This window comes from Numenius arquata, chromosome 3 (genome assembly GCF_964106895.1).
Source record: "Numenius arquata chromosome 3, bNumArq3.hap1.1, whole genome shotgun sequence".
Classification (NCBI taxonomy): domain Eukaryota; kingdom Metazoa; phylum Chordata; class Aves; order Charadriiformes; family Scolopacidae; genus Numenius; species Numenius arquata.
The window spans coordinates 52,933,640-52,958,594 of record NC_133578.1 but is presented as its reverse complement, the minus strand read 5'-3'; the positions used below and the strand labels follow the sequence as shown (position 1 = coordinate 52,958,594).

Here is a 24,955-nt window from a genome sequence, read left to right as displayed (position 1 = left end):
CTTTAGCAGGTTTCCTGACAGATGAGGAATGGTTTATGGCTTACAGGGAACACGGCTCTTTCCAAGTCCTCATGACTGCCGAGGGCAAATGGTATCAAGAGTTTTTGTTCTTTAGGAGATAGCTAAGATATTCAGAAGAGCCAAAAGCCCTTCATGAGAGGTGTTTATGAGGTCAGGAAGAATACATGCCTCTATATGCTTTACATACATATTCAATACATATATACTTCAATGCAGTACTTTTATAAATAAGTAAACAGAGTTTTTACCATAAAAGGTCAAAAGTTACTTTATTACAAAAACAAAGAGGCAGAATTTCAGAAGTTGTTTGGGTGGATTGGGGTCTGCCCTTTTGAAAGAGGGGCCAAGGGCTTTTTTTTATGGACATGGGAAGGAGTACTGCACACAGCAATTCCCACTGAGGGCACAGCAATGCAAACTAACAAGTTTAAGAGGCATGTTAGATGGAAAAAAAAAAATCCAGCTGTAACTGTGTAACATACGCTTCTTAAAAAAAAAAAAACATCACTACCTGAAATACTCTAAAACTTGGGAAATTTCTAGATATCCTGAAATTGTTTCCCTGAACAAGATACCAAACAAGCTGTTCTTGGTAGCTCAAGCCTTTAACACAGCAGACAATGTTCTTTTGTGAGCTTTGTGCATTTGCTGCAAAAAGACTTCTTTGTTCCTGCTTGGTTTCTCCTCTGCTTTACCTGGGGTAGTATGCTGTGTAATTCATGAAGAGCTGAGCCCCAGCAGGGTAGTATGCCGTGGAGGGCTGGAGCGTTCGTGGGTTCAGGAGCATGGATGGCTGATACAGAGCAGCTTCTGTTGGCACAACTGCAGCAGGAGCCGGAAAGGAGTAGGAAGGGGGTGAAAGGCCTAAAGGGAACAAATGGAAAATAGATTAGGACCTTTTGAATTCCAGCATATATATGGTCTTCATTAGCTGAACAACTCTACAGTAAGTAAAAGAGCCTTCACAAGCTTCTAAGTCTCTTGCTCATCACAGAAAATAAATCTGAGCCACCAACATAAGCTTGACTACAGGTGTTGTGCCGACCCCCCCCGGTCAAAAGCAAAGTCAGTAATACACAGAAAGCCACCTCTTGCACTGGGAATAGGGTCTCCTTCTAAGGACAAAGCCAGTTTTTCTTGTCCAGGCTCAGATTTTAATGAAGTCTCCAATCAAGAAGTATGAGACTTCTCCACTGTAAGAAGGAAACTCCTGTGCTAAAGATCTACCTAACATTCCCCAGAGCAGAAGACACCTTTTGATCCTGACACTCCCTACCCCCCAAACAGCTCTGTCTTCAATGAACCAACAGCAGTGAGAAAAGTCATGGCTTTGCAGCTTCGCATGCACTTTGTGGTGTTTCAACAAGATGCGAGGCCCTAAATGAATTCTCACTGATTAGAGTTCACCTTCCTCCTTTGCCACTCTTTTCCTTTTCTTCCCTCTTCCTCTCCCCAGTGTCATAAAAAGATAAAAAGTGAACACACAAAAGCTTTAGATAACTCAAAATAGCAAAACTAGAGGCTTACTTTAAGTATTGTGCGTTGTGGGATAGGGCAATGAGAGCTGAAAGGGCTTATCTGAGGACTACATCACCGGCATTTGTAGTTGTAAATGGGGACACCGCAACCTAAGACTTCACCAAGTTTGGGACTCTGCCCAAGAACCTGTCCTAGGAGCTCTCAGGAGAAGCTTCCAACCCCTGTCTGGAACAGCTGTCATGCACAGGAGTACATACTGCAGATCCCTGCTCAGAAGGATACTTGCATTTAAAAAAAAAATAAAAAAATCTAGTCACCTGGAAAACTTACCTCCTAAGGATTAGCTGAAGGTCTACGCACACTCAAAAGGAACCACACCCAAGAAGTGTGCTGCTACATTGCCAGCTTTGACTAGGATTTAGAGGACACTTCTTAAAAAAGCCACCAGTGACAATAGTGCATTTGCATAGAGAGACAGAGAAAGCTCCTATTTGACTACCTTGCCATTTATGATCTCGGAAGCAAAGTATTATTTTTCCCATAGGCTCAGATTTAAATGGCACATATGCTTAGTAAGCTAGTCCTTCAGGTCTTAAAGCACTTCCCCCAAACTTCTGTCTAGAAGTCCATATTCATCCTAGTAGCTCCGAGGAGCATAATTTTACACGAAATACAGTTTCTGCCATTCTGAGGCCAAAGCTGTGTGTATTTTACTCCCACACAGGTAATCTTAATTCTGTAGGAACAACAAAAAGCAAAGGAAGAGTTCCGTAAGCAGGGATGCAATAGGCAGAACACTTGTGGTTAAGTCCTAAAGGAGAGCATTACCAATTGTTTCATAAATTAAGTTTTGGAAGTGAAAGGTGAAGAGCTTTTACTTGACATGTTCACCACGATAAAAAAATGTAAATGAAAATCAGTTTAAACGGGAAACTGTTCTTTAAGCTCTAGGCAGGGCTTACAAATTACTTTCAGAGCCATGGCTCACCCTGGCCAAGCTAAGCTTCAGGGAGAGGAGGGGAAGTTTGCCACTGGAAAAGCAAGAGCAATTTTAAAGTAGTTCTTCAGTCATTGCAATTCACAACCAAAGGGAAAAATAATGATTGCAAGCTGCTGATGATTTAAGATGAAAAGACTTAATTTTAATCCCCCCGTCTGGCACTCCTTTCCAAGAACCAGAATCAGAGTCAAGAGAGCAGCTCCAACACCTACCCGCACACAGCGTAGAGCATTGGCAAGGCCCATGCAAAACTTACATGGTAACTTACATGGTGGCGGGGACAAGCCATTTCGATTTAAAGTGCCCCCCATTAATACAAAGTTCATCTCCTCAGCAGAACATTGAAAGACTTCAACATATCTATCCTTCATAGTCTTCTTATGACACTTCTGTGCAGCCAGAAAAGCTCGGTCTGCAGATTTCATCTGAATAAAAGCATCTCCCGAGGGACGTCCCTACAAACAAGGCAGACAAAAAGAAATGTTTCTGGAGGTCCCAGGAAGTAGCAGCATAGCAATAATTTGTGTTGTTAAATGCAATCTCCGTAGCCATAAATATATTCATCTCCAAAGTCAAGTACAGTCAGTCATCCCTACCACCCATCAGAATGTTTAAGCTCTCCTCCCTAGTTTCCCCCGCTATCACTGGAGAATCCTAGTCTGCTCACTGCATCATATGGGCATTCTTCCAACTCACACTAACTACATTTATTTATTTACCTATTTTAACTAGGCTACATTGTAACTTGAGCCATGTTATCTCTATTTAAAAAAAAAAAATAAGGACACATGGGAGAGACTACAATTTGTGTCCTTTGGTAACAGCAGGTCTCAAAGCACCTATTTAGTAAGAATGCAGAATTGGAAGATCTAATCCACATTTATTATCTGTGATTTTTAAAATTCAAGGATAAATACAGTCAAGTGCCAAATATTAAATGATTATTTTTTTTTTTTGGTAGATTTTATTTTGTTAAGGCCAGTATGGGCTGGGATGTTTTAGAAGGGTACTAGCCTAAGGCTTGGTATGAGCTTGTGGAGAGGAAAAAAAAAAAAGTGACATCTGACATCCTTATATACAGCTATAAAGGAGTAGGATACACAACTGGGAGGAGTCATTTTAGCCACATGCAGATGGTGACTTTAAGTACCCAAAACTCAAAACTAGAGGCAGAGATCTGAAGCTATCTCTAACTTAAGTTCTGGGCCAGTTAGTCTGGTTTCAGAGGGAAGAACAACTTTATCACCATCCTTTACACAGTTGTTCATGATTAGAGGGTTGAACCAAGGAATGGCGGGAGTAGGGACAGCATGCAGAAAGATAAAAATCTGGTAGTCAGGCAAAAGCAGTACCTGGGGAAAAAAAAAAAAAAAAAAAAAGTCTGACAGCTTTGGGCAGGGGCTATAGACAGCCTTCAGGACTATACACATATCCCAGTTTCTTTCTCCAGGTTCTTCTGTTACTGCTGGCAAGGGCTGACGCTACTGTAAACCATTACTTGTGCTTTAACATCTGCATCTCTTCTTAGCCTCTCCCAGCCCTGCACATTTCTTACAGTTTTTCAGCCTTGGCTAGGTGAAGTCTTCACAGGCACAGGAATCCCTTGAGATTGGTTATTCCAGTACCTCCCTTAGTCCCTTCTCCATCCCCACACCCCTGAAACACAGAAACCCTACGCCAGGACAAGGAAGTCTTCTGCAGTTTCAGTTTAGGCTCAGTATCAACCAAAGTAATTTTAGAAGAACCATTTTTATATCACAATAATCAGTGCGACCACTCAGGGAATCTCCATAGAGTTAGAGGAGCTGCCATCTCCTCCCCCTAAAGTCACAAGATTATGCAGATAAAGGCAACAATGCACAATCCTTTGCCTAAAAAGTTTTGGCAGAAAAGGCTTCCAGAAAACAATGACAAATGGCATGTCAATGAGCCGTTAATCATGGTGCTTAGCTGTCACTACTTAAAGACAGCAACCACACAGTTCAAGAAAGCTGAAGCATCAGCTGCTGACTTATGCCATAGGAAATCCTGTCTCTAAAAGGCCCCAGTCACATTTGTCCTCAAATATACCTGAGGCACATTGTTCAACAAGGCAGGGGCAAACCGCTCCTTTGAGAGCCGGCATTGACCTCACTTTTGTTTTGAAGATACTCTTCGCCTGGTACAAAAGGAATTATGCATGCTGTTGGGCAGGACTCTTCAGTTCAAGCCTCCTACAGTGCAGGAGCTGCTGCTCTGGGAGCACCAGCCCCTCCAAGACCGTGGCCCAGCTTTAGGCACATGGCTCTCGGTAACAGAAACCGCTCTAAAGAAAACGCAGCAGCATGGTTCAAATAAGCCAACCCGTCTATTGCCAGTAGGCTTTTAGAGGAGAGCTGGAGACCAATTAATGCCATTAGTGTCAATCCCAAAGGTGCTTCCCTACCGACATCATCAGAAGGACCAAGTTCACGTATACAGGCAGTTGGCACAGGCTGGCTAGAAACAAGGTGATGACCAACCTGGTGATTTAGTACCATGTGAACTCCATGGGTTCGAATATCTGTAGAAAACTCCCCCAAAAACTCCAGGATGTCCTCTATAGTAGCGGCATAGGGAAGACCACGCAAACGTATGCAGTCTCTGACGTTAGTGGGAGGCACAAATTGTTGAGGTAATACTGGAAGAATAGGAGGTGTTGGGAGAGGAATGAGAGGCGTGGAAGAGTACCTGTTCAGCACCTGTGTGAAATGGAAAAAACAGAGGTTACACAGAAAGCCTCCTTACTCATTCTACAACTCAGAAGAACTGAATGCAACACCAATACCACCTGTTTTAACTCTGGGCAGTATTTTAGGAAACAAGTGAGCTGGATTCTGGGCTTGAACCTCAGCAGCAGTGCTTAGAATTCAGGTGTTTTAAAGTAAATCTTTGGATCATTCTTTCTTGAAAAAGATAATTTTGTTTTAGAGAATATACTTGAACCGTTATGCAAATCTCCGAAGACCTACTAGAGCATGAAATCTGTATTTCCACAATATTTTTATTGGGAAAATATCCCAAAGCACCCTACCATCATCTACAGAGTCATGGTTACACTTCTACCCAAAAATATCTCCTCTGCAAAACTTCAGGAGAGTCTGGGAACTAGAAACATATTTCACTGCCAAACAGCCCTGACTTGAGATGCAATAGTCCATCAAGTAACACAAGTGGTGTTCCTGAGTCACAGTATCCATAACAGAGTCATGTTTTGAGATTTCTTGTTACTAATTTGGACAGTAAACCCCCTGCCTGGTCAAGAGCCCACTGAATATTCAATCACTACCCTTTAACTTTCTCTGATCAAGATTAAGATTCATTTACATTATATATATATCAGAAGGTTTTGCTAAACAAAAAAAACTTGTGAGAGCACTCGAGAAAAATACAGTGACAAGAGTGAGTGTTGCAGCTATGCACTCTCATCATTAGCGTCACCCTTCAAACAAGGCACTGAAATCTCAACATATTCAGGAGCTCAGAGCCGCACCAGTGCTCGGTTATGACATTGTTATTGGTTGGCCATAATTTGCATCATAGACAAGACAGTTTAGAATGAAATTTAGAACTAAGTTAGTGACCCTAACTGGAGCTCTACAAATCTTTGGAGACATACATACACAATCCTCTCAGCCCTACTTCCTTTCCCTGACAGCATAACTGCAATTAATGGTCCATCAAGCTGTGTTAATGCAAGAGGGGACACTCTTCAGGCTCAGTTTCAGACGTTCTATCACCCTCTGCTAGATAGCCAGTGTTGGCAGAAGATGGCCAAGACTCACCCTTAGAGGCAATTCATAAGACTCTTGAGATATGTTGCTCTGAAGGCAACAACTACACCAAAAGGCTTTTTCTCTGCCAGTGACTAAATATAATTCTTTTAAGTCAAGATTTGTTGCTAATGCTCCTCCTGAATAGGCCATCATTGGACCTAGACAAATTCAGTATCTGTAGTGGAAAGCACTAGACTCACATAAGCTTTCTGTTGTAACTGCTGTTTGAAAGGCTATTGGAAACCAAAACCCCAAAGGTTTGTATATATGACTGAGAACATCCATATACCATAAGATCTTACATTTAGAAGGAGCAAAACCTCACGGAAATGCATACAATACATTTACCAGCAACAGTCAAGAGTTAGAGAAAATAAGCTTTCAAGTCATGGCCAAGCAGTATTTGCTTCCACTACTGCATTCCAAGGTAGGAGTTTGGATTAGAAGATGCCACTGTTTATAAGCTTTACACCCACCTGTTGAACTTCGGCTGCAGTGCTCCTGAAGAGTTCAATGTACCTTTTCCCCAGCAATTCCTTATGCTTTTTCAGTGCATTTTGTGCATATTCCTCACAAGCAAACAACACAAAGGCATCCCCTGTTGGCCTGCTGTCGGGGTACGTGACAAAGAGGACTCCTTCCTTTCCTCCTGTTACAGGGCAGTGCTGGCCAAAGAACGTCAGCACTTCTTCTGTTGTTACGTTGAAAGGAAGACCTCGCATCCTGACAATCACTTGGTTTTCTTTTGACAAGAACTGTGCAACTTCGTTGGAAGTGCCTTTAACAAAGAGAGATACAGAAGCACTTAAGTCTAGGCAGCCATGTAAAATCATAAGGAAGTGTGGCAACAGCTACCTCCTCCTCCTCCCCACAGACGTTTTTTGAGCAGGTAGAACAACATTTGCCTCCAAGGTCAGCAAAAGATGTCCTACTTTGATAAACTGGAAATATGGTATGGAACACTTCTTAAAGTCTAACAATGTTACTCCATCATTTGGAATAGATTCATCCTTATTCAAATGGAAAACAGAAAGTACTTGCAATGTTCAGAGCCCAAGGAAAGCACAGTTTGTGAATCTCTTGCATGAGCAGTATCTGTGGTACCATGCACCTTGCCTTTCTAAGGTATGAATGCCTTTGATATGCTCTGAAGCAGTAATATATAGTGACCAAGTACCCAGACCACTGTGCTGGGAAAGAAAGTTGTAAGGGCATGCTGAAAACAGCTCAATAATTTCATCCTATTCAGATAAAACTGTCAGTCTGTCAATTCTAGTTTCAGCATCTCTGAAAGTAGAGAGTAGAAATCTCTCAGACCACTGATGTTCATACGTATAACATTACCCTAACCAAAGCTAGCTGTTAACCAATTTCACATCTTAATATGGTCCTTTCACTTACAGCTAGCTCATTCTGTGAAGTTTGGTGGTGCCAGACACACACCATTTCCCCCCCAATGTCAGTGTGCAACGTCTTTATTTGAATGGTATAATTATTACTAAGACTATCAATTAGCTATTTATTTGACAGCTTAGTAACCTCTCCCACTCTAAAACCTCAACCTCAGACACCTGGTTAGTCATTTATAATCCCCAGACCAAATCTCCATCAGGAACCAACAAGGACCTTAAGGTAGTATTGTAGATACATAACAGCTTATTGGATCTTAACTCAAATTCTGTGTGCTTGCAGTCAAAGGGGAGGAAAAGAGACCACGGGAGAATTTGTAAAGCAAGTTTTGCAGCCTTTCAATTCAAGGCTGCAAATATTTCAAAATTCCCCTTAAATAAGCACTCCCTCTGAATTCCCCCTTTAGTTTGAGGCAAAGATTTGATTTGAAGAAAATCAGTTCCATAAATCCCTTGTTATTTACACTGCGATACCTGTTTGCTTTTACGTGCAAGTCTCCACAGCAACAGCAGTCATATTGTTTTGAAAAACTACTTTGTTTTTGTTTTTCACCAATCAATAACATTTAGGTCCCTTCAGTTAAGACAACCTAACAAATTAAGGTCATAAACAAGATTACCTTGCCTGATCAAATCCTTATTTGACAGGCTGCTTGAAAATGGCAAGCATGTGGAAGACAAAGACGGACAGATAAATCACGGAACATCTTGGACTGCTGCTAGCAGAGTACATAGTAATCAACACAACAGCCAACTACTTGTTCAAATAAAGAAAGTGAAAGGCCACATCCAACAGGAACAGTTTACAGAGAAAAGTTACAGATGCTGATGGAACAAACCCTCCCTTCTCACTCCCTAAAAATTACCTCCTGCAATTTTAAGGAAGTCTTCACCTGTTGCCTTGTATACCTAAGGAAAGAAAAAGAACATGTAATTGGCGTGCTCTTTGCACCCCTGCGGAGAAGAGTATTGCAAAGCCAACGTCACACACCTCAATGTATCGATTCCCCATGTGATGCTTGTGCCTTTGTAGTGCTAGATCTCTATGCTCTTCACTTACGAACCTCACAAGAGCTTCCCCGTTCCTCCTACCCTGGGCATTGAGACAGAGTGCAGCACCTCCCCTGCAGGATTTAAATCAAGAAAGAGATAGAACTCCATGACCGACACAAAATACTACAAATGTAGAGGTAAATTCTAGGCTACTGACTTGGCGATATTGAGGCCTTTGAAAAATCTTGCTATGTCCTGGTCAGACGACTGCCATGGCAATCCTCTTGCTCGGATAACAGCATTGTCGTCCACAAGTTCCATCTTGCTGCTGCAGGCACAGAAAGAGGGAGTAATGCAGAGACATCTGCCTGTGGTATCCACCACACATCACCCTCCCTGCTTGTCACCTGTGCTCCAGGGACAGGTTTCTGTCCCTGCTCCATGTCCACAGGATGGCACTGCCAGGGCAGTGAGGGCTAAGTGCCACCACCATCCAAAGCCACTGCACTTGTCTCTCCCCAGGGAACATCTGCTCTGTTAAGCTGCCCCTTTCCCAGTTCCCCTTTCCTGCTTCGCCACATTTGCTCCTTGAACTCGCATGTCTTTCAGTGTTTCCAACTTACTCTCCACCCCTGACACACCAATGGTTTGTGCTTCTCCATTGTCTGAACAGAGTTAGTGGTATAAAATTAAACTTGTTATTCTATTCTTAGCTAAGTGGACGTCGAGGCAGAGCAGTTAGATGTAACCGAGGTTAGCGCTTATTATTTGTACTGTGACACTGCGAAAGAGGCAGTCACAACTCAAGAACAAAATCTGTTCAAGGTTATACTCAGCAGAGGACTCCCGCCCAAAGACTTTAGCCTTGGCATTGCTTGTTCAGGCCATCTCTGTGCTGCTAGAGACTAATCTAGCTACAGGCTACATTGGCAGCTTAGCATGGGAATAGCTTAGACACAGAAACCCAGGTTTAATCGGTCATTACCGCGGACTCTTTTGTTCCCTTGCGTGTTAAAAGTGCCACGTAGAACAAGACACTTTGAGCTACCGAAGGCTGTCTTTCTGGCTATTGCAAGGACAGGTTTTGCACAGAAAAGACCATGGGACTGGCTAAGCAGATTGAAGTGTTATTCAGCAGCAGAGGACTCACTCGTACAAAAGGGATGTGGTATAGACCTGTTGTAGCAAGGTCATGTTTCTCACTTAGATTTTAATTTCTCAGATGACCTTTCTGTAGGTGTCTGCCCCAAACTGTTTGCCCCACCTGCTAATTCTGAACTTCTCACTATCACAAATAAGATAGGAATCTTCCACCTCATCCCAGGATTTTTTTGGTGAAAAGGCTTAGAACAGTGCTAAAAAATAACCCTTGAACTAATCTCACTGGATACTTTCTGCCAATATTGTTGCATTCTTTTCTTGCTACTTTTGACTCAGAAGAGTGAGCATCATGTACCATTATGACAGTTCCCTAATCAGGAAGGGAGAAGTAAATATTCATGCAAAATGGGAGTCTAAGTGAGGTCACTTTAACACCAGTCTCTTGTGATGCTGCAGAGAGAGTATCTGGCAAATCACTGGGAAAAAAAAAATAAATCTGTATTCACACAAATAAATGCATCATTATATTTGCCCCATTCATGGAGGTGTTCAAGGCCAGGCTGGATGGGACTTTGAGCAACCTCGTCCAGTGGGAGGTGTTCCTGCCCATGGCAGGGGGGTTGGAACTCCATGATCTTTAAGGTCCCTTCCAACTCTAACCATTCTATGATTCCATGATTTAAAAAACCCAACAACAAAACAGTCATCAAAAGTAGATAAATCTTTATGTTTAAAACATATCTGGGGAGACGACAATCATCACAGCCTAAGCAATTTACTAGTAGCACAGTATCTTTGGCACAATATCTTTATGGAAATGTTTCTTCCCTATTAAAAAAAAAACAAACAACCAACCACCTCATTATGTGTATTCAGGAACTGTGAAGCAAATTGCAGGAAAAGTATGTTAGTACCAATAGGGTTACTTCTGCAAAATCCTTTTGTTCTTTGTTAATAGCACACTTAATAGCACAGCACACTTAACACCCATTATAAGTACTTATTAGCAGAACCCAGAACTACCAGCATCTTAAAGGCAACACTGAAGCCTAGCAAAAAAAAAAAGTAAAAAAAAAATGGCTTGCATCTGATCATAAAATATCTGTTCCCTTTCCCACTTAAAGCATCTAATTTATTGCCACAAGCAGTGGCAAGATAAATAAAAATAATGGGAACAGCTATTTGCAAATTAAGAATATAGAGAAGTACAGCTTATCTAAGCAGCACCTGGGGGCGGGAGGGGAAGGAGGGGAAGAGGGGCGCAGCAAGAAGAGGGAGAAGGTACTTACCAAGGCCCACTTTCAAATTTGTAGTTCACTCTTTCTGGATCTGAAAATCTGTGATCTATGAAACACAGTACAAGTTATTTTCTTTTTCCTCAGCATAAAAGAGAGGCAGGAAGAAAACCAAGAAAGCAATACAGAAAACCTCATTCATCGCAATCACTTACTGTATGGTTCAGATATTAGTGTTAAAATAATATTCCCCATATCTTCAACTTGAGTGGCTCCATAGGGAAATGCTGGACTGCTCTTGTCAAGATTCAAATCTTTATGCTGGAGTTAAGTCAATCATCACCAAACAGATTTTTAATTGGCTTCCTGCTACAGCAACAAGCTTTCATGTTATCCTTGATGGTAAATCGCTTCTCAAGGGAAGATTTAATCCCTCTTCCTGCTGGGATACATTAGCTGATCTGCCTTGGTCTCTAACTACTGCCACCTGCGGGAGTGTGAGGTCACTCCAGAAAGTGTCTGGGGACATGAGACCCCATAATAAGAACATATATATTTAATATACTCATGCATTATGTATGTTTGACAGATACACTTTTGCATGCAGAGGAGACTGGAGTCCTGTCCTCTTTAATTAAGATCTTCTTTAATCTCTAGGGGAAGATCTGGGGAAGGAGGAGAAGCAAACCATTAACTAGAACCTCCAGAAACAGGAGGATATACCACATGTTTTCCGAACAAGTAAACCGCAAAGTAGAATAAATATTTTACCATTTCCACAAAATTCACAAGTGGCACCTTACCTAAACCTTGCCTATTAGAAGTTACAACTTGAGGTTTTTTGCTGTTACACAGAAGCATTTTGAGAATCTGGTAAGAGTGCACCACTGTAGATAACCAAGAGACAAAACAGAGTCCCACAGCCCATATCTTCTTTGAGCTGAAGGATTTTGGAAGATGATAGCAAGGATAAGCTCTCCTGCCAATAGAGAGCAGAAAGTGTTCTGTCCTGGAAAGACAGACTGTAGAATGACCACATAAAAACCCCACATTCATAAAGGGAGCCTGATTAAAGTTGTGTGAAAAAGAGATGGTATGTGCAACTTAAAACAGAATTTACTATGGTATCTCTTCTGCTTTGCATCATATTTGTCCCTCTCTAACACCAGACTAGAGGACTATAAGATTACTTGCAACTCTACTCCATCATTTATAAAGCAAATTTTTTAAAAAGGCCTTTTCCATTCACATTTTTTTAATTTTTTGATGATTGCAGGGTAAGAGAACCCAACAAGAACAGAAAAAGAAGTGAAATAAAGCAGTTTAGTAATAGAACTTGCTTTTTTGACTTCTCTTACCACTTTGCATCAGGACTTTAGAGCAAAAGTGAGAGTTTCTTTAACAAGAACTATCCTGGCATAGCAGTACAATAATGCAAGACATTCAAAACAATCAATTATTTGCCCACATCGAAAAAAACATTAGACACATTTCTGTGCTCTGAAGTTTGGATTTTCGTGCTCAAAAGTTGCTTCTTGGTCTTTTCTCTTAAAAGAAAAAAAAAAAAAAAGCAGCTTTCCCCACGTAGAGCTGAGTACATTTTGAATTGTCAGATGCCTACATGAAGGGCACGGAACAGAACAACAGCTTCTGTAGAAACAGACACCACACACCAGCTTTGTCATATCATTTCATCAACAGGGGAGGCAGCACGAATTTCATTGTGAAATAAAGTCTTCCCTATTATTTGTGGGATGACTGCAAGTCACACCCACAAAATTTTTTTTTTTTTTTAATTATTTTTGAAGTTTAACTATTATGTTGTTGTGAGATTGACATGGTTTAGATCAGACTGGCCACTGAAACAAATGAGAGATGTTCTCCACCACCTCTCTCTCTCCAAGGAGAGGAGAGAGAGAGAGAGGAGACTTGCGAGTTTAGAAAAGAAACTAAACTACTATAATGAAATATTAATAAAATAAAAATAATGAAATATATACAATATATACAAAACCAGTATTGAGCTCCCAGGATGATGATCACGTCACCAATTGGCACTGGGGATGTCCCAGACTGGACTCAGCGATGGACAGGAACTGGATTCTGGAATGCACGGATCGGGATGAAAGACAGACAAACAGACAGAGCCCTCCTCAGATGTTGGTCACTGAAGAAAGAGAGCTGACTCTTTGATCCCTCAGCTTTTATACTGAGCATGATGCAGATGGGATGGAATACCCTGTTGGTCAGTTTTGGGTCACCTGTCCTGTCCCCTCCTCCCTGCAGGTGGGACCCCTCTACACTTTTCTGCTTCTGACCCTCCAACGAGGCAAATAAAGTTAGCTGACCTTGGTCGTTATAGCAGTAAGTATAAGCGAGAGCCTCTCTGAATACCATTCCTCGGCATAAATTAGAAACAATCAGCTCTTATCTCTCTGGAAGTGAACAGTATCTGGACAATATGTTGTTAGTGTCAGAGAGTTCAGTTAGAAGAGGCTTAGCTGCAAAGTAAAAAAATAGCAGAACAGAAAATTAGTTCTGTTTTACCTCAAACCAGGACAGAGATTAAAAATAATTTCAACTGAATTAATGAACTCTTCTTCCACAGCAAGGAAAGGAAAGCTGCTGTGCCAAAACAATACACTTTGAGGCTAATTTGATTTTGAGGCTTTGTTGGTGTCAAGTGTGCGCTGGAGTACGGAAGGTTAGGGGACAGTGCTTAGTTTTAAAGAACATTTGAAGTTTAAGTGAATTATCAGAGTTTAAAAAAAAGAAAACTTAAACCAGTGATCCCTCCCCTCCGACTGCTTGACTAAATACAGTTTGCTTTGCCATTACCCTCCCTCCCAGTGCCTTATTTGGAGTAAAGTAATAAGAACATTAAATGGTTTTTTTAAAAACCAAGCTAAAAATCCTGAACAAACCACATCAAACAACCTTAAAGAAGAGTTTAAGAGACTATCAGTATTTATGACAGCAAGAAGCTTCTTCATTGCAGTATCTCTTTCTAAACTGTGCACTCCAGCTTATCTCCTCCCCTGCCCCCTGGGGAAGGGGGGTTGAAAATAAAAATAACCCACAAACAGAACCCCTTGCAGAGGGGGCCCTTAATCAGCACCACACAGGTGTTTCTGGGCACCTGGTGTATCAGAGCAGAGGAGTGCTTCTCCTCCTTTCCCTGACACCCTTTCCCCTGCAGAATCTAACAACTCCACGCTGCGCTTGTGCAGGGTCCCATCCAGAGAACCAGAAGCTGCTAAAGACACAGGTATCTGAACACTGGTCCTGCCTGACCAGTTTTTTTTATGATTTTTTTTTTTTTTCTCTCCTCTGTCTAAGTCAAGAGAAATGGGGCAGGAGTTCCAATAGCTATTACAGCAGGGGACATGCACACACGTGCACATGGCTGTTAGACTCCGCTGTCAAAACTGATGAGACATTTCAATATTTCCCTTTTGCTGAGATCCCTACAAGCGATCAGCCCCTGGAGAGGGGAATGCAGCAGCGTGAAGGAGCTGGGAATTTGAAGCAAGGCTATAACACAAGGAAAAACAAACAACTCCCCCAACTCTATGTTCAACTTCAGAAAACATTTTCATTGAAAATATTGATCAACAGGAGACAGTTTCTAAAAACGCCTTAATGCCGACAGAAGTCGGTACCAGGTGTTCAGACACAGGGAGCCAGTTGTGCCAAGGAACTCTAGATTGATACAAACACAGTGGGAGTGGAGGAAGAAAATCATCAACATTAGCAGTGGTGAGAAATTGCTCGCACCTTCGCCCGCTATTAGCTAGAAGCAAGGCTTTTAGGTAAGATTGGAGAAGAAAAATCGACAGTTTTCTGCACATGTGAAGAGTATGTTAATAATAACACTAAGTGAAAACCTAAATTGTAAAAACGAGGACCGACTACGTATGGATGGACTCCTATGAACAAAGGCACTAGAAATTATGGACACTTGGGAAAAAGCTGTTAATGCAATAGTCTTTATAAAACCCACCCCTTGTTCTGTGACGGGGTAGGAGACCACACGTGTTTGTGTACAGTGATATTTAAAGGTTGCCTCTCCTGGGCAATTGGAAAGAGTTGGTTGCAGCGGATAAATCAAAGTTCACATTTAAAGACGTGTTAGAAAACAGACCTGGCTCTCCAGAGCTACTATATACAATAGCATGCATACATATGTTCTAAATGAAGCAACAGGCAAAAGACACTCCCAAATAACAAGGCAGGATGGGAAACAAGGAACTTCTTGATCTTGCTGCGCAGCTGCGGTACCACCTCCCACAGCACTCAGCAAGTTTGTAAGAGGGGGTGAGGGGGAGGCATATTCTTTACCAGGGTTGCCTGTATAATATAGAAGAAGTTTCTAAATTTCTTCAGATTCATCACCACAGCTTCACCCACTGCCAGCACCCTCCAAGAATTCTTCCCTCCCACTATCTCTTCCACATCTCTCAATTCCTAACTATGACAAAAGAAATACTGAACAACTAACTTAGCTCTGAGATGACATAAACTGGTATTGCAATTGTGTTCTGCGCTGATCCTCTTTCCCCCTTTGTTCTGTTTAAGTCTCTTCAGGCAGAAGATTATATCTTTTTAAATACTACTTTGCATAAGAGTAATCTGATAGTACCCAGTTCCTGGGTACTATCACAGGAAACACAAATAACAATATGCAAGATTCTCAGGTAATACCCAATAATGGGCTTTTTATTGCCAGAGTTAAAATACTACAGTTTATACCTGTGCTCCTTGCTTTCAAGACAGCCAGGTCAAAAAAAACAAACAAACAAAAAAACCCCCAAAAAACCCCAACCCAAACCAAGTTCCAGTATCACAGTAGCCAGTTCTTATTTCTTACCCAGCACATCAAGCAGGCTGAAGTATGCCTGTGTTTCTACTGACAACATCCAGCAGATACTCCTAAGTAACGAGTTCCCCTCACTGGAGGAAGCAAGAGCTGTTTGCCATTTAATGGCTTCTGCACACCCTATCTTGAGGCAAAGGATGAGTCTTCAGGCCGAATAGGAATAGTCATGCAAGCTTTGTTCGCTCCACCCTGAAGGCACTCACAGCGGAGAAAACTGGCTCAGCAAGCTTTGCAAATCAAGAAGTGCAGCAAGTATGGGAGGTACAGAGAGTGCAAGAACAACCCTGCTCCTTTTGTATACTTACACATGTTAAAAAAAAAAAAAAAAAGATTTCAACAGACCTGAGCTCCTTTCTCTGCCGGAACATGATCGCTTCTCAAGTTCTTTTTGTTACTCGAAATTTCTCATAATTGTCCTGCTGTCACTACTCTTACACAATACTGACTAAAGAAAGTCTGCCAGAAGACTGTCTCCTCCACCAAAAACTGTTTTAAGATGGAAAGTCAGACAGCAGTAACGCTCCGAGACAACAGTCTCAGTTCTTCCTCAGTCCCTCAAATTTAATGGCATTTTAAACGTTTCCCTGCCTTGAATTAAAAGAAATCGGTGGATGTTTGTACATGAAACATGTGATTTCTTGGGAGGGCGGAATGTAAAGCTTTCACATCGAGCTCTTGGATTTGGAATGGTTTCATCGCTGTACTACACAGTTTCAAGTAGTTTGCTGAAACAGTAAGTCCCGTTAAGTACTTTCTAAAGGAAGAATAACCCAGCCGATTATTCAGCTTAATATCCCTATGCTCTTTTTTCAAGATTGTGCTCACCTTGGCCGCAAGAAATACATAGGCAAGCACCAAGTATCCAGTGTGTGTTATACACTGGAATATATATCTTGAATGATTGTGCAGTAGGAATTTATCTCTCCTGACTGTTGGGAGCAAGAGTACATTCTCCATTTGCCTACAATTTGTTGTTTAATCAACTATTACCCATCGAAACAAAAGCTTTTAGAAGACTCCTAATAATTTAAATGACTGTAGAATAATATCCAGCTTTCCCCTGATTCTCTCTTATTGCAAGTTTCCTCTCACTAATCACAGCCACCTTACATGTGCCCAAAAATAATTCTACTCCTGCTCCTACCACTTTATAAATGCAGTTCTTCTGCATCTCTAGTCAGTACCCTACCCCTAACCAAAACCTTCTATCCCCCCAAAATGCTAACAAAGCTGGCCCAGTATAGTTTGTATGGCACAGATCATGGAAGATTCCCCTCATGCAGCCCCTTTAGCTGTGGGGTGGAAGATCTGCACTTCCTACAAGAAAAACAAGAGCTTGGTCAGATTCTGTGCACTAATCTGCAACTCCAGTTCAACCTATTCCATTTGTTTTTGTGTCCCCCACCACAGCATATTCACTTCAAATCCAAATTACTTTTCACTTAGACATCCTGTTTTCTTTGCTACATTACTCTTTCAGGAGGAAAGTAGCTGTCCCACTTACATGAAGGAAAAAAACAAGATCTCTGTACAGAGGTGTTTGAACTAGTCTTTAGACTTAGCACCTGCTTCAACAATTTAGGGGTTTTTGTTTGTTTGTTTTTTGAATCCTAAGCATGTCCAAACTCTCCAAGTGCAATTAACTTATACAGCTTCTGACACCAAGGAGAGATTAAGTTGGCACATTTCAGCAAGAATGAGGAGAAAGAAAGTTATGATATTTGCCAATAAAAAGAGAACAAATTATTTTACTTTTTTTGGTCTCTGCATCCTCTGCCCCCAGTGCTCTCAAGCAATATTGGGCAGAGACAGTTAATTTCAGCCATGTTGCATAAACATAGCAAGTTTACAAATAAAAGCATCAGCAGTTACAAAACAAGACAAACCACAGAGATTAATATAAAGCCAGAATGAAGTTATTTTGGCTTATATGCCTTAGGAAGCCTATCAGATAATATATAACTTCATTCTTATCCCTAGACCGAGCCTCTAGGAACTTGGAGGAAGTACTATTGGCGACTGCCAAACCCACCCTCAGACAGTACTGAGTCTTTAGGGGCTTCCTGACAGTCAGAGTGGTCTGTTCCCCTCTCCCAGCAGACAGGGACCACACAGCCTGTCGCTGTCCCTTAGCTCACCAGTGACACTCCAGGTAGCTACAGTCATACAACTATTTCCACTGTGGCAAGATGTACACCAGACATTCGCACCAGGAGAAAGCAGAAGGCATCTCTCCAAAACAGCTGAAATAGCTCATTGTCTTTAACTTCTCCAGCTCATATCAAAGCATCTCTAAACAACATATTAAGTTTTTGACTATAACTTTAAGAAGTCTCCATCATCCAGCTTGTAGACCACGCAACACAAGAATTTATTTCACTTTTCTACATAAAAACTCACACTCCTACACTAAGTGTACCACTTTGCTTCAGAGTGGGGGGAGAAGTGATTCCTACCCCTTCACTAGGGGAGATTAATTTTAATTTGCAGATGGTAAAGCAGAGCATACGGCCTCCAGTATTCAATCTTATGGCTAAACACACAAAAAAAAAAAAATCCACACACGCACAGATATTTTATGCCCCTCAACACAGGTACAAAGCCCAGGCAATACTAGTCCTGCAGTGAAAGGCCAAAATAATTCAGAAGCAACAAACTTTTGAGTCTGAAAAATATATCAGCTCTTAATGGCAAACGCTCTATGGACACAATAAACTAGTCAGAGCAAAAAAGCTACTAAAAACAACAACCACCACCACCAATAAAAAAAAAAAAATATTTAAAAATACTCTCATATTCGTTATCCCTCCTTGCTAGCTAACTTTTGTGGTCACTGCTTCAATATGTCAGTAGGGAAGCCAAGTGTTTTCCATGTCTGAGAGTGTGTTTGAGACGAGGAGCAGAGCCTGCAGCGAGAGGGGAGACTGCCAGAGAAGCAAGGAGGAAGGCACAGCCAAATCATTCACAGCCCCGGTAATTACACGTGATATGCCAACAAAACCAAGCTAAGACTAGTAAAGAGCCAGACAGTACTAGGTTACAGACCACTTAAGACTACTCAGAAAGTAATTTTAGACATCCCGATCACTAAAAATGGAAATTGAGTGCATCTTATTGCCAGCCCAGCCTCACCTTGCAAGGTGTAACATTTACAGCTTCCGTGAGAGTGAGTACCACATCTGCCACCCAGCACCCCTACCTTAGGTTTACTCCTGAATCAAAGAATCACTACAAGTTCACATCAAGAATAACCATTCCCCCTCCTAAAAATTAAGATATTTTCCCAACAGACTTACTTTAGGTAAGACTTCACTCTTACCTAAAAGCAAAATAAAAATCTTACTGATGCAACAAGCAACCTCACAAACTTAATATTGGGATTCATATCAGAGATTTGAACAAACGTGCCAGTTACACTAAACTGTGAAGTTTCATGTGACAAAACTATAAAGGGAGTAAAGAAAATGTACAGAAATCAAGAAGAAATACAGGATTTTCCCCATGGAAGCATGCATCCTCATATGTTTTTATCTTTATCTTTGTGAGAAAGCTCAGTACAGCTCTGAGTCACTCATTAAAACTATACCACCCCTAACCGTGTGTTGCAAGCATTACTCACGCAGCTCTGTCCTAAAATCCAGCCAAAGGTGCAACAGCAGTAGGCACCATCACTGTTAAAAGGATACACTCTCTCATGGCTTCAACATCGAGTTTGCTAACATCAGGTGAGCCAGGACAACACTTCTTGAACTCTTTCCGCAAGTCAAAAAAGGAGTAGAAGCATTCAGGCAGCAAAATATTCTGTAAAAGGACAAAGTAACTACTGTCAGCTAGAGTGAGTTTCATCTACTTTGTCTTCAGATACAAAACTTTCTAACAATTTTCTTATCATGGGTAGGAAACACAAACAGCCTTTGCTACACAAACTCAGGTAGCTCTTTTTAGCCACCTAAGTCTGTTTATAAACTTTTTTTGCTTAAGCAGCTTCCTCTCTACATAGTATAAAGAGAGATGTGCTTTTTCACTGCCAGAGAAACATTTACTATTATTACTAGTGCCTCAAATGCAATATGTACGTAGGAGAGCAAACGCCTGCTATTGCAACATTTATCATCAATTTTTGATTCCAATTTTAACTGCAAAGAGCCAGAGGGCTCTCCGTTCATTTTATGGAGCCAAGCAAATTTTGCAAGACCAGCAGAAGACATTTTGCTTTATAGACAGGGCTGAGTTTTCAGAGAATAATCACACTTTAAATGTTTGTTCCCTTAATAAAAAACAAACAAAGAAAGAAAACAACAACAAAAAACATCCAACTACGTGCAGATGAGGGTTTGATATGGGGCAGAGGTTGTCAGTCTATGTGTGGTAACTGCTTTAATTGCAGTGTATGAAGCCAGGAGCAAGTTACATAGCCCATTGGAAGTCAATAAAACCCCTTTTTGCCCACCCACTATACCTACCACCTGCTTTTAATTTTTTTTTTGTGGGGTGAGAAGGAGAAGACATGGAGAAGACTCGGGGGAAGCTGTTTAAACCAACACAAACCCCTGCTCCTTCAGTTAGCTTTTCATCCCAGAGCTTCCCCACAGACACAATACTTTGTATTCTACTTAGCTGTCTGTTGCCTGCAGTGCCTCTCTAGACCAAAAGGAAGGTCTTTCTGTGATTTAACAACTAGTTAGTATCTTGGCATTATAACAGAATGACAGGCTATGCAAAAACTCATTAGAGAGCCCAGAGAAAGAAGTTTAGATTCCCAAACAAGTTCTGCTTTGAGAACATTAGAGTTTATCTTAGCATATGGACAGGTGCATTAGGCAAACAATACTCTTTAAAGACAAACTTATGAAAATTCAGGTGTGCTCACCAAGATTTCCTGCTCTAGTTTTAGGAGGGCTGTTTTTCTTCCCCTTTGAGAGATCAAGTTCTGTACTTCACTGAGATTCAGTTGGAACAGTTGATGCCAATTCATTCTCTGAATACTGGTGAGCTGCTAGATTATTTCTTTTAAGATGCCCAGTCTGAATCAAATATATTCTCAAGAGCCTAGTGATTTCTGCCTATCTGGATTTTAGTTATCCCCCACCCTGACCTCAGGATTAGGATATTCACCAAAGAACTATTACAGGTCTCATAAGCATCTGGTTTACTTGATCTATGGGCAGCACAGAGCAGCAAATTGCTGTGCACAGAGATCAGTTGCAAGGAGAGGAGCAGAACAGCTCAGTTAGAGCAATGCACGTTCACAACAAACCACAAAACAAGATCTTATTAATATTGAAGCAGTTATTTCAGGACTAGAGACTCAGCATATTGCTGCTGCCCTATCACTAACGAAAAGTAAGGTAGGACCTCACAACACTCCTGTTGTGAGGCAACTTGGCAACTCTGAAGATATAGAAAACTCTAGACTATGGGACTAGTCATCACTCATAGCCTGCCTCAAACTACTGTTTAGCTCCTTACAAATCCGAGCACCGCCCTTGGAACGTCAACTGAATACACACAGATTGAAAGCTGCTGAAGCTAAAGGTGAATGTAAAATTTAAAACGGCAGTTTATGATTAAGGTGGTTAACTATTTGGCAACACTTCCAAATTCCCACTCGTTAACCCATTAGTAGCTCCTACAGCTGTAGGAGCTACAAGTACTCTGTCAATGCATTGCTCCTCTGTCAAACACTTAGGTCAAGAAAGTCTTCCTTCCGATTTAACTTTAAAAGGCTTCTCAGGGCTACAATAGCACAAGACATTGTCTACGTCTTCCTCACCGACAGGCTCTTTGGTCTGGTAAGCACATTAACACATGAGCAATGTTTGTGCTATGGTTGTGTGGAGGCACTTCCATACTAAAGAGAACTTGATCGGTTTTGCAAGAAATCATATAAAGCACATCAAGAGTCAAACTTAAGCTACAACTACGTACCTTTTTGGAAGCTTCAGGGTGCAGAACCTGCCTAATGTGCAGCTGTCCATCAGTACAGAAACAGAAGGAAGTACCTACACCAATGTTCAGCTCATTGCTCACGGACTGATTAAACTGAAAGCAGGAACAACAAAAGACATACATGTAAAAGATATCAGTGGCTACACTAGGCATTGTCATCAGCTGGCAACATGCTATTTCTGGGCAGTAGGAACATGGAGCTGGAATTTCTTTTACTATGAGCCTAGTCCTTCACTTGTGTAGATTTTTTTCTTACTGGCTAAGCACATGATCACATTCATGATAATTATCTTCACAAGGAAATTACCCCTTTTCCCCTCTTCTAAAAAGATGTGGCCACACAGCCCACATCACAGAAATAAATAGTTTTCCAGGAGCATTTACAAGAGCACTGCAAGGAGATGTAAAGTTGGTTGCAGACACCTCAGGGAGCGCTGGGGCAAGAGGGCCTTTCAGACAGGGCACTCGAGTATGTTGGAAAGTAGACAGGCTTTCAGTCTCAATGAGAATCGCAAACACCTCCCTGTTTATCTAGAGGCTTCAGTACTGTCTCCTTCCCAGAACTGATGAGCCACCACTAGCCTTAATAGGCCCTGCCACCACCCAGCCTTTTTAGGAGGCACTTAAACTTGACCTCTTCTAACACTGATTGGTGCTCACCGTCAGCTGAAGCTCAGGGTCCAGCATAGCAGGAGACCACAATAGGGGCATGCCTGACCCTGGCCTTAATCTTTTGTGGTTCAGTGCCTCCCAAGGTGAATGAGCAAAAGAAATCCCCATAAAGCTCACCACAAAACAGGCTGTCTGGCCCACACATCTGTGGTGCCCCTGTGCCAGGCTCCACTTCCCCAATGGCAGTGGTGGAGGGGATAAACAAGATGGTGAGGCTGCCTCTACCTCACCAGGGACCCCCAAAGGGAGACCAGCACCCAGTTATGGAATGTCACCTGTCTCAATGCCTGCTCCAGCGGTGGAGCCAGTGCCAGGCTCTCCGCATCCACCTGGGTGATCTCCTGGCACTCAGCCGTCAGCTCCGGGTGGTCAGGCCGGACCAGCACGTCATGCAGGTGCCCCAGCTCCAGAGAAAACAGAGGAGGGGCAAGTCAGCTCCCTAAGCTGGAGTTGCCCACCTGGAGCACCGGCCCCTGTCCTCCACCAGAGCCTGCTCCAGCCTGGGGCAGCCACCGCCAGCCCAGCGCTGGGGCCGCACATCCGGTATCCAGGGCAGGGGCAGGGGCCAGGGGGAGCAGCAGGTCGGGGTGCTGCCCCCTCAGGGGAAAAATACCTCCTTACTCCTCAGGTCGACCACTTTCCACAGGAGCTGGAGCAGCTCTCGCTCATCCGAGCCCAGCCTTGCCCCGTTGGTGCCCGCCGTGGTCACGAAAAGGATCACCAGGTAGTCGGGAGACGCCGTCATGGTGCCACCGGGCCAGTGGAAAGGATAAAAAAAAGGGGAGGGGGAGGGGGAAAAAAAAAAAAAAGAAAAAAAAAAAGGGGGGAAAAGAAAGGGAGGGGGGAGGGGGAAGAGAAGAACCCAGAAACTTTCCCTGCCCGAGGCGCTTCCAAGCGCGACCCGAGCGGCAGAGCCCCCACCTGCAGCCCCGCTCCCCGAGGACCAGTCGCGGGGGAGGCGCACGTCTGACCCCCCCTGTCCCACCCCCCGTGGTTTTTCTGCCGGGGCGGGCGGCGGCCGCTCCCACGCCGGCTGCAGCCCTGGGAAGCGCGCAATGGCTGCGGGCCCTACTGCGCGGGGCCGCCGACCTGCCCGCCCCCGCCCCGCCCCGCCCCGCCCCACGTGGGGCAGGTAGCACACACCTGGCGCCGCCCGCCCATTGGCCCCGCCGTCGGGACGTGGCAACGGCGGCGGGGGGTGGTTGGCGGAGTGGGGGGCCGTGATTGCGGGTGGGATGTAGGGGGCCGGTGGAGGCCGGGCTGTCCGGAGCCCCTCCGGGCCTCCGAGGACCCCGCACCGGGACGGACCCTGCCGGGCTGCGGCTCCCGCCGTCGGGGCGCGCTGCTCGGGAAGGCGCGGCTCCTCGCCGACGGGGCGGCGGAGGCACCGCCCGCTTTTGCCGGGATATGTGGAGGGCAGGTCGGCCCGGCGTCCGCCCGGCCGGAAGGGAAGGGCAGACGGTCGCACCGCCCGCAGCCGCCCCGGCCGGTCTGCGCCCTCGGAACGGAGCGAGCGCTGCCGTCGGGGGCCGCGGTGGCAGGGAGCGCGGCGGCGGGTGCGGGCCGGGGGTCGCCGGGAGCAGGTGCCGCCGGGAGAGCCGAGCGGGCAGCGGACGGTGGAGTCTTGTCCTCTGCCACGCTCCGGGTACCGGCCCGGCAGCTCCTGGTCTAGTCCCGTGTCAGGAGCTGGCTGGCTTGGCTGTCGCCGCAGCCTTCCCTCGATGAGCTCTGCTCCGTGTGAGAACAACCTCCCTGCTGGTGATCAATGCTTCACTGTGAAATTTATGTTTTAAATGCGTATTGCCCAAAAACTGGTTATTTTTTTTTATGACAAATAACTGCAAAGGTCACTGAATGTAGGGCAACCAAGTAACACTAGCTTTCCCCAAGGAAATCCCGTAGTACACCTAGCTCTTGAAGACCCCCCGGTTGTGTAGTTCCAACTTCATCGTGATGATGCTCCTCTAAATTTTTACTGAGATGATGGTGCACATCATGCCTTTCTTCATCACTGTTGCTTCTGCTGGTGCAGGTTCACAGCCTGCACCACCTTTTATTAACACATACGCTTTTGCCGGTTTGGCAGTGTTATGGTTTGTAGAACCCACAACAATGTATTGTCATCTAGACAATTATTCTGTCACCCAATGACCCCTCTCCACCCAGGGAAGGAGAATCAGGAAAAAGCAAGGAAACCTGGGGGTTGAAATATAAACAGATTTAATAGAATAAGACTAAATAATTAACATTAATAATACTAAAGAACAAATATTGATCCTGATACCGATATAAAATACACGAGGATTATACTCGGCCAATTCTACCAGCAGGAAGCTGTGCGCTCCCAGCAGGGGACAGCAAATGTCGGACACTGTGATCGCTGTGGCTTTGGGAGGAAGGGAAGGGCTCAGGGGTCTGGCTCC

The 24,955-nt window shown here is 43.4% G+C and overlaps 1 protein-coding gene across 1 annotated transcript in view; it reads right to left on the bottom strand.

The window, feature by feature from the left end:
• ESRP1 (epithelial splicing regulatory protein 1) overlaps positions 1-23,277 on the bottom strand; it is a 33,720-nt gene extending 10,443 nt beyond the window's left edge. Inside the window, exons 1-13 of the mRNA XM_074145010.1 lie at positions 23,146-23,277; positions 22,808-22,936; positions 21,840-21,953; positions 19,598-19,712; positions 11,248-11,346; positions 11,087-11,141; positions 8,914-9,024; positions 8,695-8,827; positions 8,570-8,612; positions 6,771-7,072; positions 5,002-5,220; positions 2,757-2,955; positions 717-885 (exon numbers count right to left, since the gene is read on the bottom strand). Of these exons, the coding sequence (XP_074001111.1) occupies positions 717-885; positions 2,757-2,955; positions 5,002-5,220; positions 6,771-7,072; positions 8,570-8,612; positions 8,695-8,827; positions 8,914-9,024; positions 11,087-11,141; positions 11,248-11,346; positions 19,598-19,712; positions 21,840-21,953; positions 22,808-22,936; positions 23,146-23,277 (1,820 nt within the window). The remainder of the gene's footprint in view (positions 1-716; positions 886-2,756; positions 2,956-5,001; positions 5,221-6,770; positions 7,073-8,569; positions 8,613-8,694; positions 8,828-8,913; positions 9,025-11,086; positions 11,142-11,247; positions 11,347-19,597; positions 19,713-21,839; positions 21,954-22,807; positions 22,937-23,145) is intronic.
• Between the last annotated feature and the right edge of the window lie 1,678 nt (positions 23,278-24,955).